Source organism: Molothrus ater, chromosome Z (assembly GCF_012460135.2).
Source record: "Molothrus ater isolate BHLD 08-10-18 breed brown headed cowbird chromosome Z, BPBGC_Mater_1.1, whole genome shotgun sequence".
In the NCBI taxonomy this organism is placed as follows: domain Eukaryota; kingdom Metazoa; phylum Chordata; class Aves; order Passeriformes; family Icteridae; genus Molothrus; species Molothrus ater.
The window spans coordinates 66648803-66665605 of record NC_050511.2 but is presented as its reverse complement, the minus strand read 5'-3'; the positions used below and the strand labels follow the sequence as shown (position 1 = coordinate 66665605).

The 16803-nt window shown below is 39.3% G+C and overlaps 1 protein-coding gene across 1 annotated transcript in view; it reads left to right on the top strand.

Annotated features, from left to right (window-relative positions):
• FBN2 (fibrillin 2) overlaps positions 1-16282 on the top strand; it is a 123031-nt gene extending 106749 nt beyond the window's left edge. Inside the window, exons 52-65 of the mRNA XM_054517971.1 lie at positions 68-193; positions 283-402; positions 968-1090; positions 1494-1625; positions 3100-3225; positions 5673-5879; positions 6563-6688; positions 7306-7428; positions 7569-7685; positions 8326-8454; positions 10516-10635; positions 12095-12326; positions 12936-13092; positions 14324-16282. Coding sequence (XP_054373946.1) covers positions 68-193; positions 283-402; positions 968-1090; positions 1494-1625; positions 3100-3225; positions 5673-5879; positions 6563-6688; positions 7306-7428; positions 7569-7685; positions 8326-8454; positions 10516-10635; positions 12095-12326; positions 12936-13092; positions 14324-14689 — 2204 coding nt within the window. The 3' untranslated portion in view covers positions 14690-16282. The remainder of the gene's footprint in view (positions 1-67; positions 194-282; positions 403-967; positions 1091-1493; positions 1626-3099; positions 3226-5672; positions 5880-6562; positions 6689-7305; positions 7429-7568; positions 7686-8325; positions 8455-10515; positions 10636-12094; positions 12327-12935; positions 13093-14323) is intronic.
• The last annotated feature ends 521 nt before the right edge of the window (positions 16283-16803 follow it).

Here is a 16803-nt window from a genome sequence, read left to right as displayed (position 1 = left end):
TTAAATGCTTTTTTTGAGACTTGAAATGCATCAGCTGAGTGGCTGTTAATATCTCCCTGCTTTTTAGATGTCAATGAATGTCTTGAAAGCCCAGGGATTTGCTCCAATGGTCACTGCATCAATACTGATGGATCGTTCCGCTGCGAGTGCCCCATGGGGTACAACCTGGATTTCACAGGGGTGCACTGCATAGGTGGGTGCAGTTATAGGAATTGGAACTCTTGAATTTAAAGCACAACTTGTCCCAGTTCTCCTCACTCTGCATTTGTTCATTATGAACAGACACAGATGAATGTTCCATTGGCAACCCCTGTGGAAACGGAACGTGCTCCAACGTGGTTGGCAGCTTTGAGTGCAGCTGTCACGAAGGATTTGAGCCAGGGCCAATGATGAATTGTGAAGGTAACCTGTCCTCTTCATTTTTTTTTTTTCCTTTGGCTTTTGTCCAGCTTTTGTCAGCATTCAAATTATTTCATTAGCAATGTTTTTCATGCTTTTATAACTCAGAGGAAAACAACGTTTCTATACTTTGAAATAAGTCATTGGAAAAGAAATCTGAATTGCTTTAAGCAGAACTTTTAGTTTATCACAGGACTTCCCACACTCAATGGGAATGCCCCACGTGGGGCATTCTCAAAAATGTTATATTTTATGAATCATAATTAGTTTGTTTCTGAAGCTGACATTTCTCATCACATGAAAGTACATTAAATATGAGCATATAATAAAAATCTGAAATAGGCCTGCCCTGACTTGCCATACTAAGCTCAAGTAGTTCTATATATATACTATGTCATTATTCTTAAGCAGAGCATTGTTGAATTTCTCTAGTTACTCAGAAGCTAATTAGTTTGAATTAGCTTTCTGATAATTTTAGCTGAAAAGAGAAACATAGGTGTAATAAATCTTTCTTGGTGATTATTTTGAAACACGGTCGAGAATGCCTGTTCTGTTTCTCTCTGCTCAGATATCAATGAGTGTGCTCAGAACCCCCTGCTGTGTGCTTTTCGTTGTATCAACACTTACGGTTTCTATGAGTGCACCTGCCCAGTGGGATATGAGCTGAGGGAAGACCAAAAGATGTGCAAAGGTAATGACTGACGTGTAAACTTCTCCCCACCTTCCATCACCAGCACATAACCCAAACATTTCTGTGCATCTTGCATTCATCCTCTCCAGTGGAATGTAGCCAACAGCTCAGCAGGTGATGATTTGCTCTTTCAGAACTCACAAAAAAGCAGTATTTAGTGTTTTTGTCATCGAGTGTAACCCTTGATGGGGACTGCAAAGCCAAGAGTGTTGAATTTCATCTTTAACATGACAAGATGATACAGCCCAGGAGGATCAAGATAACTGCATATAATCATAGATTTTAGACTTTTCCTTCAGTGCTTTTACTTAGAGAAACCTGTACTTCCTTTCTCTTGAAGTTGTCTTCAGGAACTGAAGCTACTGGAAAAAAGTTCAAACACAAAATTTTTATTTTTTCCCAGATCTAGATGAGTGTGCTGAAGGTCTCCATGACTGTGAATCAAGAGGCATGATTTGCAAAAATCTGATTGGTACCTTCGTGTGCATTTGTCCTCCTGGGATGATCCAGAGACCTGATGGAGAAGGATGCACAGGTAAAGCTTAGAAGGGGAAGAAGGCAGCTAATAGAATATACAGAAGGAAAAAAAAAACTTGTTTTATACATGTATATACTTATTTATTTATTTATTTATTTATAAATGTATATTTTTTCTGATTTTATATATATAATTTTTATACATATAAATATTTTTTTTTCCTGATTTTATATATATAAAATCAGAAAATAACAATTCATTAAGGACATTTAAGACATCTAATGATACCAAGCATCTTAAAATTTCTATTTTGTTTCAGTGTGAGTTCTAACTGACTAATAAGAATAAAAACTTCATTGCTCTAAAGCTAAATCCAGAAGTTTTTTAGACAGTTGTTACATCTAAAAAATTACTTGCCAAAAAAATGAGACTTCAGTTTATGGGTAGGAAGCAAGATTTTCATAAATAAAAAGTTACATTTCCTTTAGCATTAGTATAAATAATGTGTCACTTCTTTAAAGAATTAAGACTCCTAGGATTCTGAAACCACCTATAAATACTATAAAGGATGAAAGATATGGAAACTGCCATAGTTCAAAACAATTCCCCATTCTGGAAGTAAACAAACACCTTTTCTCCATCATTTACTCAATCAGTTGAGAGGAGGACAGTAGCTATATTTTAGCACATTGTACTTTCTTCTGATATATTGAAAAAAACCCCAGGACCAAAATTCTATGGGGAAAAAAAAATAAACATCCAACTTAATGAATGTTTTAATTAAAAGTATTTTATAAAAACGTTCCTTCAGCAAGAGAATGAGCACTCTCTTTTAGAGATTTTTTTTTTTTTATTTTACAGAAAATAATCTTTATTAACAAGAATTTTCCCTTTCTTTTGGCATATAATTCTGCTTTTAAGGAACCTGAGATTTTCCTGAGGTTTATTGTAAGCATCTAAAAAATTTGTGTAACAGCTTACAGTATCCGTGCCATTAGCTATGGAAGAAAATACATGAAGAGTATAAACTTTCAGGAAAATATTATGTGGACTCAAATATGACTTATTGTGGGAGAGAGATCAAGTGCAGAGACTCTTGATGATTACAAAGTGAAGATTTGTCACTCAAATTATGCATGTGTTCCAATTTTATTTAAATTTTACTTACCAGCTGAATGTTGCGACTGCAACTTGCTCTGCTGCGTTTTCTGCTTCTTGTTATAAGCTGTGAAGCAATTAAAGCTTTTGTCCTGTGATGAAGTACAGAAGGAATGGAATAGGATAATGCTCCTTTGCAAGCCCTTTCCAGTCTTAATCAGTGGATTTTTCCACGTATTGAAAATATTTTTCAAATGCTACATGGAATATTTAATGTATTCTAGAAATTCTGATTTATTTTCTTGCAATGAATTGCTGTGGTTGTTGTCAATGTAATTATATTTTATTTTTGTTCTTATTGTTTTCTGTTACTCTTACAATTTTATTGATGTTGTTATATTTGTTAATTAATTTTTAAATTACATTTTTAAAGATGAAAACGAGTGCCGCTCCAAGCCAGGTGTCTGTGAAAATGGGCGTTGTGTGAATGTTGTTGGCAGCTACAGATGTGAATGTAATGAAGGATTCCTCTCCAGCCCATCAGGCACTGAGTGCCTTGGTAAATGTCTCTCTTGTACACGTCTCATCTCACATTACAGTGTAAATGTAGGGAGAAAATTAGGCTTCTGAAAACGTATCAGCCCTCATATCTACAGAAATTATATAATTACACTTTTTCAGTTAAATAATGGTACGATATTAAAAATATTATTAAAATTATTAGATCATTTTAGGAATTAACAGCTTGTAGCAATCAGGCCTCACATAGAAGTGTCTAAATTTCATAGGACATAAATGTAGACAAAATACAGGGATTTTTAAAGAAGGAGAATTTAGTCACCTTTAGATAATTCAAAAATGGATGCAGAGTAAAGTTGAGTGTTTGCTTATTCAGAATGTGATCTTAAGCACCATATGGCAACTAGGCATCTCAATTTCTACACCTTTAATTCAGACATAAAATACTGTGATTTTACCAGAAAATTGCAAGGTTTTTTTTTTCGAGGCAAGCCTGCAAGATATATGCTGATGAAGGGTTTTTGTTCATCAGTGCGCATTTTCTTTTTAATATATTCATATTTGTCATTTGCACCACAAAATTCATCATTCCCTTTTTTGGAGTAAAACAGAACTGCAAAAATTTACTTTTTCTTGACCAGTGTTTGGGTGTACATACAGCACCGAAAGGGTGCATTTATTTATTTATGTATTCTTGCATGAAAAAAAGCCTAATTATCCTGTGCCATTACTGTAAAACAGCTCCCTCTAAATGGTCATGAGCAGTGTGCTGACTTCATGGCTAAGCAATAACATTGAAGTGCAGAGTATTTCCTGAGGATTAGAACCAGATGGGAAGACAAAACTGCAGTCTGTTAACCCCAGTCAGTAATTAATGCCGAGGAAATACCCTGTTTGGAGGTCATTATTGCTTTTCTATATTTAATATGTAATTTTCCTATTATTTTCTGCCTTTGGAAAGTTTGCTTCTTGCTGCTTTTCCTTTCGGGTTTCCTGGGTTAGAAATTGCAATGAAAAATGGATCTGGCAGAAACACAGAATTTCTTCTGAATTATAGCCCGAGCATTAATTCACAGATTACATTGTTTTAAATACATTGTGCAAACCTTTATATTCCACTCACCTTAAAATTCATTCCACATTCTCAAACTGGGGACAAAGCATTTATATGTTCCTCAGGTCATAATGTCCCTAAAGACCTGCACAGTATCCCTGTCTGGGAGAACAGAAATTTGTAGAGTCTTACAAATTACTGCAGCCAATATTTTGTTTCACAGAACTGACACTTTCAGTGAGGACAGCTTTATTTGATGTAAAAAGTTAAGTTAGCAGGTGGGCAAATTAAGTCTTTCCTAAAGCCAAAGTTTGCTTTTTGCCTAATTCTTGTAAGACATGTACATATTCTTTTAATCTGTAAAAGACAAGGTCAGCTGAGTATTGATACATTTACACATTCTGAGGGATCACTATTGGCTTTGAGAGAAAAAAAAGAAAATCTTTTCTATAAAAAACATAAGGATTCTCAGATCAGTAATTGACGGTGTCTCCATTTTAATCAAGAAATGAGACAGATGACATAGAAGGTAGAAGAAATTTTATTTTCTATATAGAAGATAAAATCTCTGCAAGATTTGGAGTTTCTAGTAGCACTGGAAACTGGGATTTCTTTTCTCCTCAGCTGCCTGTTTGAAGATAACCTGTAGGAGCCCCATGACTTTAAAACTTTGCTCCCCTTTCATTATTGATAGGCATTAACCAAAAAGTTTAAAAATTAAAATAGAATTAGACAGGGCCATACCAACAATAAGGCCATACAATTCTACTTTTTTCCCACAACAAAATTTAGGAGTACCACTGAAAAAGTACTGAGTTGCATATACACTTTTAAGTTAGGATTTTTTATTTAAACCCTAGCAGGATAATTACAGATGATAAAACTTGTCATTTTGGCCAGTTAAACAAACAAACAAACCAAACCTCTAACCCCACTCCAAATAAAACATTGAAATATGAACACAACATAGGCAGCTGAAGTAGGAGCTCAGTTTTGCCCTCAGCCTTTATCTTGTTTTACTACCTAGAGCACAGCTTTCCTAGAAGCAAAACTTAAAAAATAAGAAGCAAAACTTTAAAAATAGCAAAACCTTTAGCTTTTCCTAGAAGAAAACTTGAAAAAATAGCAAAACCCTTCATCAGCATTTATCTTGTTTTACTACCAAGAGCACAGCTTTCCTAGAAGCAAAATTCTTACCCTGCTCATGCAGACAGTGAACATTAGGGGTGTCTTGGATATATTTGGAATGGCAGCATACTACCAGGAGCACACAACAATTCTGAAAGGCTAAATCAAGATGGACCTGATGGTAGCTAATCACCTTCTGCTGCTTGCATATATTGACGGAGAGCCAGAATAATTCACCAGATGCTTAATGGGAGCAGATCTTTATCTCCTTCCCTATTTCCAGCCTCTCTCCTTCTCCCTCTCAGATAATCGGCGGGGGTTTTGCTTTGCTGAAGTTCTGCAGACCATGTGCCAGATGGCTTCCAGCAGCCAGAGCCTTGTCACCAGGTCCGAGTGCTGCTGTGACGGCGGCCGGGGCTGGGGGAACCAGTGCAGGCTCTGCCCCCTGCCCGGAACCACCCACTACAAGAAACTCTGTCCGCACGGGTCAGGCTACACCACAGATGGAAGAGGTATCTGCAGGGATGAAAAGAGGAGGAAAAGGGGAAAAGCATATGCTCGCATGCTTAAGGAAAATGCAAGAATTCTCTTTGAAGTTCCTTCGGAGAATTTCCTGTTAAACGGCAGAGTTTGATTTTTCAAATAATGCCAAGAGAGCAGAAATTAAAAGCACATTTGGCAGTAGCTGCAAACAGATCAACTGGGCAGAATTTTCAGGATTAGGATCTGGTTGGAAGTACCAACCAGTAACTAAAAGCTAGAAATTATCCCAAAGCTTTTGTATTGCTGAAAACTTGGACACATGGCAAAGGCAGCAACCATCTCATTTAACAATAATCTCACAATGCTTTGCAGGTACTATTTCTACACGGAAAGAAGCTAATGTGTATTTTTTAATGTTGGTGTTAACTTTTGACATGGAAGTAGTCATAAGAAAATTCTTTTGTATGGGTTTTTATTTGGAGTTAGCAAAACTGGAATCTGAGTGCCCAGTGAAACAACAGGAAGGTGTTGATGCAAAAAACAGAAATCAGATTTGAAAGATGTTTGGCTTTGGAGTGAGATCCATTTTTAAAGAGGGAGAAGGGAGAAAGTTCCTGTCAGAAGCATGATGATGAGGAACTGCAAAAATGGAAGAGAAGAAAAAAGTAGAATTTAAAACTGAGACATGACATATTTAATAATTTCTATACAGATATTGATGAGTGTAAGGTCCTGCCGAACCTGTGCAGGAATGGGCAGTGCATTAACACCATGGGCTCCTTCCGGTGCTTTTGCAAAGCTGGCTATACCACTGACATAACTGGCACATCTTGTAATGGTAAGATTCATTAATTAATCATCAGTTGAAGTATTCATCAGTTATTTTTTTTTTAGTTGTTACACAGTGATGTACCAACCTTTGTAAACACTTGTTGCAACCATTTTTTTGTCTCTTTTATCTCATGTCCTCTATTTCTTTTCCTAATACGCATTTCTGGTTTTGTGTTTCATTTGGGGAAATGGAGGAACAAGCTCTGCTGGCAGAATTCCTGCAGTAGAATGATTACTGAAGTTGGTTAAAGCTGTGCAACCACTTTAAGTGGCAAACCAGCTCATTACTTCACTTCTACGTTTTTCCCGCTTTTTTTTTTTTGGTTTGCAGGTACAAATATACTGTAGAATACCAAAAAGTAAATATTTGTTGCTTAGATGCAAATACCAATGCCACTCTCACTCTAGTTTATTACTCCTTCAAGGCAGTTTGTTGTGGTAGTAGCAGCCCCACATAAATTCCACAGCAACATATTCACAGAGAAAGGAATAGGAACTCTGAACAAATGTAAATGGGGGGCTTTCTTCTGTGAGCATTTTTCTCTAAAAGCTTCTGCTGTGTAGCAAACATCTTTCTGTCAGAGAGATGAGGACGAAAGATAACTTAATATTCCCTCTTGTTAGATCTTGATGAGTGCTCCCAGTCCCCCAGACCATGCAATTTTATCTGCAAGAACTCAGAAGGGAGCTATCAGTGCTCATGCCCCAGGGGCTATGTCATTCAGGAAGATGGAAAGACATGTAAAGGTAAGAAAGTTAGACACAGTACCTTTTAATTTGGTTACAACTTAAAATGAATTGGCTTTGGAGTGTGGTGTTTTTATCAGATTTGATTAAATGTGCCTCTTTGTTGACTTTTTTAAGACAACAGCATCTCTTACTTTCAGATCTTGATGAATGTCAAACCAAACAACACAATTGTCAATTTCTCTGTGTCAACACCCTTGGAGGCTTCACATGCAAATGTCCACCTGGTTTTACACAACATCACACAGCTTGTATTGGTAAGAAAAACACTGGTTTTCTTTCATAAGCTTTTCTCTAAGGACAACATTCTCAACTGTCTCTTGTGCTCTTTATGCAGAGCAATAGTGTCAAGAGGGTAGAAAACAGATTTTGAAAAGCAGCAATTAAAGCTAAAGAAAAAATAAGTCTATCCAGTCTGTCCAATATTTCTGTTTTCTTGGTTAGTAAAGAGTTGTACATATTTAATACATGTTATTATGTTCTAAATATAACCACATGGAGACAAAAGGGTGAATTATTAAAATCTCATTTAAAATGTAGTTAACCAAAACCAGACTGCATTTTCTTTTTTTAGTTGATACAGATGTCTTCAGATCTTAAGCATATGTATAAATCTTGCCAACTGAAACTGTTTCAGTTCAGCTAACACAAAAGGGCAGCATTTTTCCAATATCAGCAATTACATTCCATACTCATATCACAACTGAACTACCACTAGCATTTCCAATTTATTAATTACTCATTGCTCTGCATGTCTCCAGTTCATCTGGCGTTTAAAAATGAAAAGGTACAAAATAAAATGCTGCACCTTTGTGGATTTTATTTTTATGTTACATGAACATGTCCAACATCGTGCCACAAGGTAAACCAATCTTCTTTTTCCTCTCTATTTTGAAGATAACAATGAGTGTGGTTCTCATCCATCACTGTGTGGATCAAAAGGAATTTGCCAAAACACTCCTGGAAGTTTTACCTGTGAATGTCAAAGGGGATTTTCTCTGGATTCTACTGGATTAAACTGTGAAGGTAAGTAGGAGCAGTCAGATTTTTTTCATGGTGTGAATCCTTACTTCAGTTTCTACTGAACCATTTGATGTTAAAGACAGAGAAAACAGAGCACCAGCCACAGTAAAAGTAATTACAAAAAGAAATTGGAAAGTATTAGACTGATTGTAAGTATAACAAAAGCATATGCAGGAATGTACTGTCTCGAGTAATTTTTACAGAAATTAGGATAAAATGGTGACTGTTTAGTTGAACTCTTCAACGGTTGTTTTCAGCTTCACATAGGTTTATGCATCTAAAAGTATAGTAGTTGTGGGGCTTTTTTACATTTATGTCTTCATATGTCTAAAGAGAATCTCTTTACAATTTTCGTCTTGGCTAATTCTAATTAGATTAGATTCTAAATTCTGTACTGAATTCTCCTACCACAGAGTTACACACTGAGGAGGCCAATTCACTGCATTCAGAAAGATAATTATTACACTTAAAATGAAGGTTATATTGATGAGCTTTATCTCTCCAAGGGGAAGCCTCAGTTAGGAAATATCTATTTGAGAGCTCCAGACTTCTCAGTGGGCCTCAGGTATTGAGCAAAGAAGAAAATGAAAGCAGTACGAGGCCACCTGGCTGAGAATTAAAAATGCAAGAGCATGCATGGAGAAATTTATGGCCTCTCAAAATACCAACAACTCTGATACAGCGTTTAATACAGGAATTGGTATTTAGAGCCTATTTCTCAAACAGCATTGCAGAATATATGCAGCTAAAGGTTTTACTAAGATTTATCTCCTGTCAGTTTACTTTGTTCTCATAAAGTGCATATGTCCTGGTGTGCCTATAAAACAAAGAATTTTTCTTTTATTTTCTACTTGACTTGGATGCTGTACCTTAAAAATTAGGTTACTTACAATCTACTTATTTCCTGTGGCAGATGCAATTTAAGGTGTCTGAGTTTTTAGAATTTGGAAGGTGGGATGGTTGTGGCTGTCACCTTTTATAAACACTTGTCTCAGAGACTTTTTATGTGGCTTTTTATTTTCAATTGCAAAGACATCCAAATTTGACATTCAAACACTAAAATATTTCTCAGGAAAATGAAAGCTTATCCCTAAATGATTGGTTTAAAACTGAAATTACAAAACCCCTCAAATTCTAAGCATTATGTTAAAGCAGCAACGTGGGATTGCTGGGAATAGTGTTTATTCTCCAAAATTGAGTACCAAAAAGGCTCAAGAACTAAAATCAGATTATTGATGGAAAGAACTGGACATTAGTTGACTTCCAGGCTTTCCAAAAGAAAAACCTTCATGGTCCTTCTATCTTACATCAGTGCTCCTCTGTCATAAACCATAGAACCACAAAATGACTGGAATTGGAAGGGACCCCAAAGCCCATCCAGTGCCACCATGTCAGGGACACCTCCCAGTGTCCCAGGGTTCAGCCTGGCCTTGGGCAGTGCCAGGGATGCAGGGGCAGCCCCAGCTGCTCTGGCACCCTGTGCCAGGGCCTGCCCACCCTGCCAGGGAACAATTCCTCATTGCCAAGATCCCAGCCAGCCCTGCCCTCTGGCACTGGCAGCCATTGCCTGGCTGCTGTCCCTGCAGCCCTTGGCAATTGTCTGTGTCCATCTTTGCTGCAGCCCCTTCAGGCCCTGCCAGGCCACCCTGAGCTCAGGCCAAAGCTTCTCCTGCCCAGGTGAGCAATGGCAGCTGTGCCAGCCTTTGCTGCCGGCAGAGCTGCTCCATCCCTCTGCCCGTGCTGGAGCCTCCTCTGGCCTGGCTGCAGCAGCTCCAGCTCCTTGCTGGGCTGGCCCAGGGCTGGGGCAGCTCTGCAGGTGGGCTCTGACTGAGGGGCAGAGGGGCAGAATCCCCCCTGCCCTGCTGCCCACGCTGGGCTGGGCCCAGCACGGGGCTCTGGGCTCTGGGCTCAGCCCAGGCTTTGGGGTCCAGGCTTGGCCCAGCACAGATTTGGCTTCTTGGGCTACCAGACGACACGGCTGGGTCATAACAAACTTCGGATCCCACAGTGTTTGGCAGTGGGTGTAATCCTGTGTCATGCTCTGCTTCCCTCCTGAACACACAGATGTGGATGAGTGTGATGGAAACCACAGGTGCCAGCATGGCTGTCAGAACATCCTGGGTGGATACAGATGTGGGTGCCCACAAGGATTTATCCAGCACTACCAGTGGAATCAGTGTGTTGGTAAGGAAACAAACAGCACAGAATTTAAACAGCAGATGTATCAGAGTGTTTATAGGGGCAACACCAGGCAAGGGCAAGAATGAGCAGAACTAGGAGTGTTCAACAAAAGTCTTTTTGTCTGTCTCCCACTCTTTCCATACATGTACTACTCCCAGTGTAAATCAGTGACAGGAGGTAGCAAGAAAACACACTCAGCCTTTTGAAACTCCCTGTGACAGTTAGCTTTCCTAGAAAGGTCTAAATTCTGATCTCTTTCTTCTGTGAAAAATCCCCATCATTGAATGTTCATTGAATTCCTGAAAGTATCAATGTAATACCTCTGCTGAGGAAAAAAAGCATTGAAAAACCATACCTGTCATAAGAAAAAAAACCCACAAAAAATCCCCACAAAAAAACCAAAAAAGCATAAAAACCATTAGCAATTAAAGAATGTTACAGAATAGCATCTAAAGCAAAGAGTGAGAAAATTAGACCAACAAAACCATTAAGGATTTCCTTCTTCCAAAACAGTCTTAAGGCCAGCATTAGTTCTTTGTGCAGGGAATGGGACAAATTAGGAAGCTTGGGAGTTTTGTTTAGATTTAGCTCATTCAATCCATTGCTTGAATTAAGCTATATCATGCACAAAACAAAATGTGGGATTTTTTTGTTAATAGAAACCAAGTTGCACAGAAACAATGTCATATCACGCTGTTCACAAAGACCAATACAAAATATTTACCTTTTCAGGTTTGCTTTCATGGTTTTCTGTCAATGGTATCATAATCAGAGCATGACTCTGAGCACTGTCATTTACACTGACTTTACTGTCCTGATTCTCTATATACAAATTAGTTTATTCTACCCATTTTAACATTAACTAGCACACCAGCCTTCAGTTTCTCTGAAGTCCCAATCACCACAATCACTCCTGGCTTAATGCTGCTCTTCAGCAAAGAGAGCAAAGGACCGGGGCGAGAGTGACAGAACCCACAATGAACAGCTCCCACAAAACCCCAAACCAGCTTAAGTTTCTGTAAATCATGGTCCTCAAAGGAATCTCCCTCCAAGTGACTGTGGGCAAGAATGGCTAAGCATTCACTAGTGGCCTTGGTGAGGAAAACTGAGATGAGGAAAACTTTGTGAGGAAAACCTACAGGTTTTAGAGAAATACCTTGGTGAGAGAAATAAAATAACCATGATACCAGCTACCAAAACAACTTTCCATACCACAACATCAACATTCCTTTTTTTTTTTCAAGTCTCACTGACTGGAGATGTCATCTTCGCTATATTTTAACACCCACAAGTGAAGATGATACTCCTTTTCTCTTCCAGAAACCAAGTGTCCATGGGATGATGAGGTCAGGGATGCAGCAGAGCCCTGGGACTTGCAGATGTTCTGATTTCTTAGTTGCATCATGCTGACCTGTTGTCTATCATACTAGAAAACACCAGTATTTTTGTGTTTGCTTGCCAGATGAAAACGAATGCTCCAATCCTCACATGTGCGGCTCTGCTTCTTGCTACAACACCCTGGGGAGTTACAGGTGTGTGTGCCCATCGGGATTCTCCTATGACCAGTTCTCCCATGCCTGCCACGATGTGAATGAGTGCTCCTCTGCCAAGAACCCCTGCAATTATGGCTGCTCCAACACCGAGGGTGGTTATCTCTGTGGCTGCCCGCCTGGCTATTACAGAGTTGGGCAAGGGTGAGTTTCTCCACACAGCTTTTCACCAAAGACACATTCAGAAGGTGCAGAGGTGCAAATTAAGGACAAGCTGCTAAGTCCTTTCTAGTTTCTGGCTAAATATCCAGAAACTAGAAAAAAAAAAAATGTCTGTGCATGCAACACGACATTAATTTTAAATGTAGCATATAAATAACGTTAAACAAGTTCTACTTTCTCCCCCGGTATCAGCACATGAACTCCTTCACAGGCCTGCTGAGTGGGGATTGATAATGCATAAGGATAGGTACTAGGTGTACTGAGATAATTAAGGGGTTTAAGTATCACTGGTCAATCCAGAACATTAAACACAAATTAACATTGTTCTGGTACAGGGCAGGCTGGCTTTGTTTGGTTTCCCTGTAGGACTTGTAAATGAAAATTAGATCAGGCTAAAAGCCTTCAGCCAGCGTTTGCATTCCCCTTAGTAAGCCACTCTAGTGTGAGGGAAATTATTGCACAGCCCTCCTGCTGAGGAAAGGGCAAGGAGGGGGATGCAGACACTGTGGCACAGATTACACACACTCCATTTAGCAGGGACAGCTCATAAAACTGCAAGGAGTGACTAAAACACATGTTTTCATTCCACAGACACTGTGTCTCAGGGATGGGATTTAACAAAGGCCAGTACCTGCCACTGGATGGAGATGCTGATGGAGAGAATGCTTTGTCCCCTGAAGTGTGTTATGAGTGCAAAATCAATGGCTACTCCAAACAAGACAGCAGGAGGAAGAGAAGTGCTAACACTGTATGTACCAGGATAAAAAACCACTGTAATGTTTCTTGAGGTATTTTCAGAGGTGTGACACCAGGAGTAAACGGAGGAAGTCCTTCAAACAGGTCACATTCAAAAATCTCTTTTCTCCCCCTACCTCACCTAGGTCCTGCTGGCAGTAATAATTTGACAATAACAAATACATCAGCAGCTGTGAAAGGATGAAGTTTCTAAAGCTTGCAAAGATTCCTTTGTAGTGTGAGATGTGGTCTAGTTCCTCAGAGTACATTCAGGGGAATAATTCTCCTTTAATTGCAGAGACCTGGGGAATTGGACATGTCTACAGCAAGTTCTACTGCCAGGAGGAGGTTGGACAGCATTTATAGTCTGGGACAGCTAAACAGATCTTGCAGAAGATCATTTTAGTCTTGTTGTCTGTTCCATAGTTCCTCATAGAGGTGGGGGATTAGACCTGGCTGATGGAAGTCAAATGTTCATCAGAATTGATTAAGTTTTTAGAGGATTATACATTTAATTATTTTTCTTGCTGCATTTTGTGGGCTTATGAAGGTAAGTTACAGGAAATCACATCAAGTTTGTAATTGTTACATCTTGTTATTACATTTTTTAAATACCATTAACCTTTTCAGTTTCTAGAACTTTCTAGGCAGTAAAAGTGACATCCATAAATTATGTGAAAAAAGAAACATTTTTTAATCATTATCATTATCTATGGGGTTCAAGTATTTAAAACACTGCATTACTTGCTCCTGTTCAAAAATTTTCATTAATTTCATGATGCGTTTTTGGTTGCTTTTCATACTGGTAAGGTATGGAATTTTCAGAGAAGGTGCCAGGGAATTTCCATGCAGTGTTGTGAAATGCATTTCTCTGTTGTTTCTGTTGGTCATAAGAACATTATATTGTGTCTAAACACAGGTTTCTCCTTGTGGTGGTGCATTCCCCCCTTTCCAGGCTGCAGTGCAATCTGAGAAATCCTCATCTTGCCTCGGCCTTGAAAATTAAATCTGACTTTTGCTGATAGCCTGATGGTTTTTAAAGTGATCTCGAACACCTGTTCATAATACTCCTCTGCATGGCCTCTTTGCAAGCACGAAGTTAAACAGGTTCTCAAAATCAGAGCCTTCAGAGGCTGTGCAAGGCCTGCTTGAGGCCTTTAGGCTTTACAGGCCATGTCGTCGGGAATGGAGTCAGGAGCTGTTTAATTATCAATTCCTGCTCTAAACACTCTTCCCTCCTGCAGCTGGAGCAGGTGAGCTGGGGGAGCCTGGACACGGAGAGTCCCCTGAAGGTGCAGGTGGCCATGTCCAGGCTGGGCAGCCGGGAGCCCATCCTGGCGCTGCTGCCAGCCCTCAGGCGCCGTGCGCGCTACGCCATCGCCCGCGGCAATGGGCGCGGAACCTTCCGGATGCTCCTGAGGGACGGCGCCAGCCACCTGCACGCCGTCAGGGGCAGGGCAGCGCCCGGGCTGCACGCTCTGGACATCACCAGCGTGGCCCTGCCCGAGGAGAAGGAGATGGAGCAGCTGGGGAGCGGCCATGAGGACGGCGGCCTGCAAGGGGAGAAGGGAGAGGCCCTCAGGCTGAGGCTGTGGGTGCGCCTCTATTAACCGTGGTGCTGTTCTTCAGCCACTTGTTTTTTGTGTCTACACACCCAAGAATGTCTGCTTTTCCAAGCAAATATGCTTTGGAAAAGTGTATTTTGGGAGAGGAAGGCAGAGGGGAAGAGCCCTTCCTTTCCATCCTGCCAAGACTGCAGAACCACCCTTTCAGGAGGGCAACTTAAAATTCTGCCACTGCCAAAACTTCTATTTACAAGGGCAAATCATGGTTATTTTATCTTTTATATAACCTCGATTTAAAGTATATTTAAAAAGCTAAAGTTCAAGAAGTCATCCTATGGCACTAAATGGCACAAATACATGAGCTATTTTTTTTTTCCCTGTTAGCAGTCTGTTACACTTTGGGTATTTTGCTATAATTCCTAATGAAAAAAAAAATTATAGAAGTTTATTTATTTTTAATGCAGTAATATATGGAGAAAATAACAAATTATGTAAACAAAAAGGGAAACTTGCTTGTTTTTCTGTAGTTTTATAAATTTGAGGTATAACATTTTAGAGGTACTTTTGTAATCAAGGAAAAAATAAGTAGATTGGAAAGGTGTTTTCTTTTCTACTTGGACCAGCATCCAAACAGTATATAAGTAATTCTAAAATATATCAGATCTGAAAGATCAGTGTAGTAGGATATCCTGAAGTGGGAGATTGTAAACTGTTCGCATAGTAGGACATTCTAAAGTTCTCTTGCAAATGAGAACAAAGAAAAAAAAGGGGAAAAAAAAGTCATAGAGGACAAGTATCACACTATCAGTCTCTTCAGAGATCCTATTTCACAGCAGCTCAGTGGGTTTGTGTTCTGAATCACCCACAAATGGTGGAGGAGGCACCAGCCCTGTAGCAAAATACCTGGACTGTTTTTAACCCCCTTAGAACTGCAGAACCAAACTGTGCTGCCCTTCCCTCAGTGACCTCATGAGCCAAGACAGGCAGCCACTCCTCATGCTCTCAGAAAGGGTGCTCCACAAACTGGCATTAATTCCTGCAGGCAGCTGAAGGAAATGTCTCTCAGAAGAGAATGCTTCACTCTGTTTGGTGCTGGCTGGAAACCAGGCTGCATTTCCTGAGCCCTGAGTGCTGTGTCAGGACTGCCACACCTGCAAGCTCAGTTATTGCAGAGCAGGTGAGGAAAGTTATGTATTTGAAGTTTCATTTGTTAGAAATCTCATTAATGCTGTAGTTATACGCACCTCATTCTATCATAGCTTGTTCTGTAAGAAAGATGATGGTACAATGACTTGAGTTTTAGTTTAGTCGTTTTTTGGTTTTGTTTTTCTTTTTACATTTTGTACTGTAATGTGTTAATTGTATGTCTCAGTGGTGCTTTCTGTGGCAGCTGGTGCCTGTCACTGGCCATGCAACAGAATCTCACATGTGAAAATAGCCAAAGCACATCCAGGATTGTTCCAGTTGCATTAGGTGCTGACCAAAGACTTTGTACTAAGTTAAACTCAGTGATTTTTCTTCTCTTTTGTTGAGTTTGGGGATTTTGAAAAGAGATGTTTTAAGAAAAAAAGCTTTCTCTTGAACATTTGTATCAGTAAGACAACACTTTTTTTGCAATAAAGCTTATTTTGGATTTTTTTTTTTTTTGGTCCTTTTTTCTATTCAGAGTCAAACTGGTGATTGATTTAAAACAATAGCCAATACTAGGGTCTGGAACCACATTTATTTAAAATTGCTTTCAGATATGGTTGTGCAAGTTTCAAAGGATTCAGAGCTGCCTCTGAGTAAAATAACTGACATTACAGAAATAAAGAGACCTCTAGGGGTCTGATAAATACATACAGGACAGCACCGACTTAAAGGCTTAACAACTGCAATAGGTGGTTTAGAAAAAGGCTTCTCTTGCTCCAAAATTTTTCCAGGAAACCCTGCAGGAAAAGCCATCAGACTGGCACACAGCAGAGAATTTTGTCCTTTGTTGTCAGATTCTCAGGAGAGAAAGTAACAACAACACTCACCCGTGATTTCTCTGAGGCTACAAATTCTGGAGAATTTTCTTGTACCTTTTTTTTTTAAAAAAGAAACGATCATCAGATGGTTTCATCTGCATTAACTAATTACATAGTAAGTACAAGGTAAAAAAAAAAAAAAAGTATTAT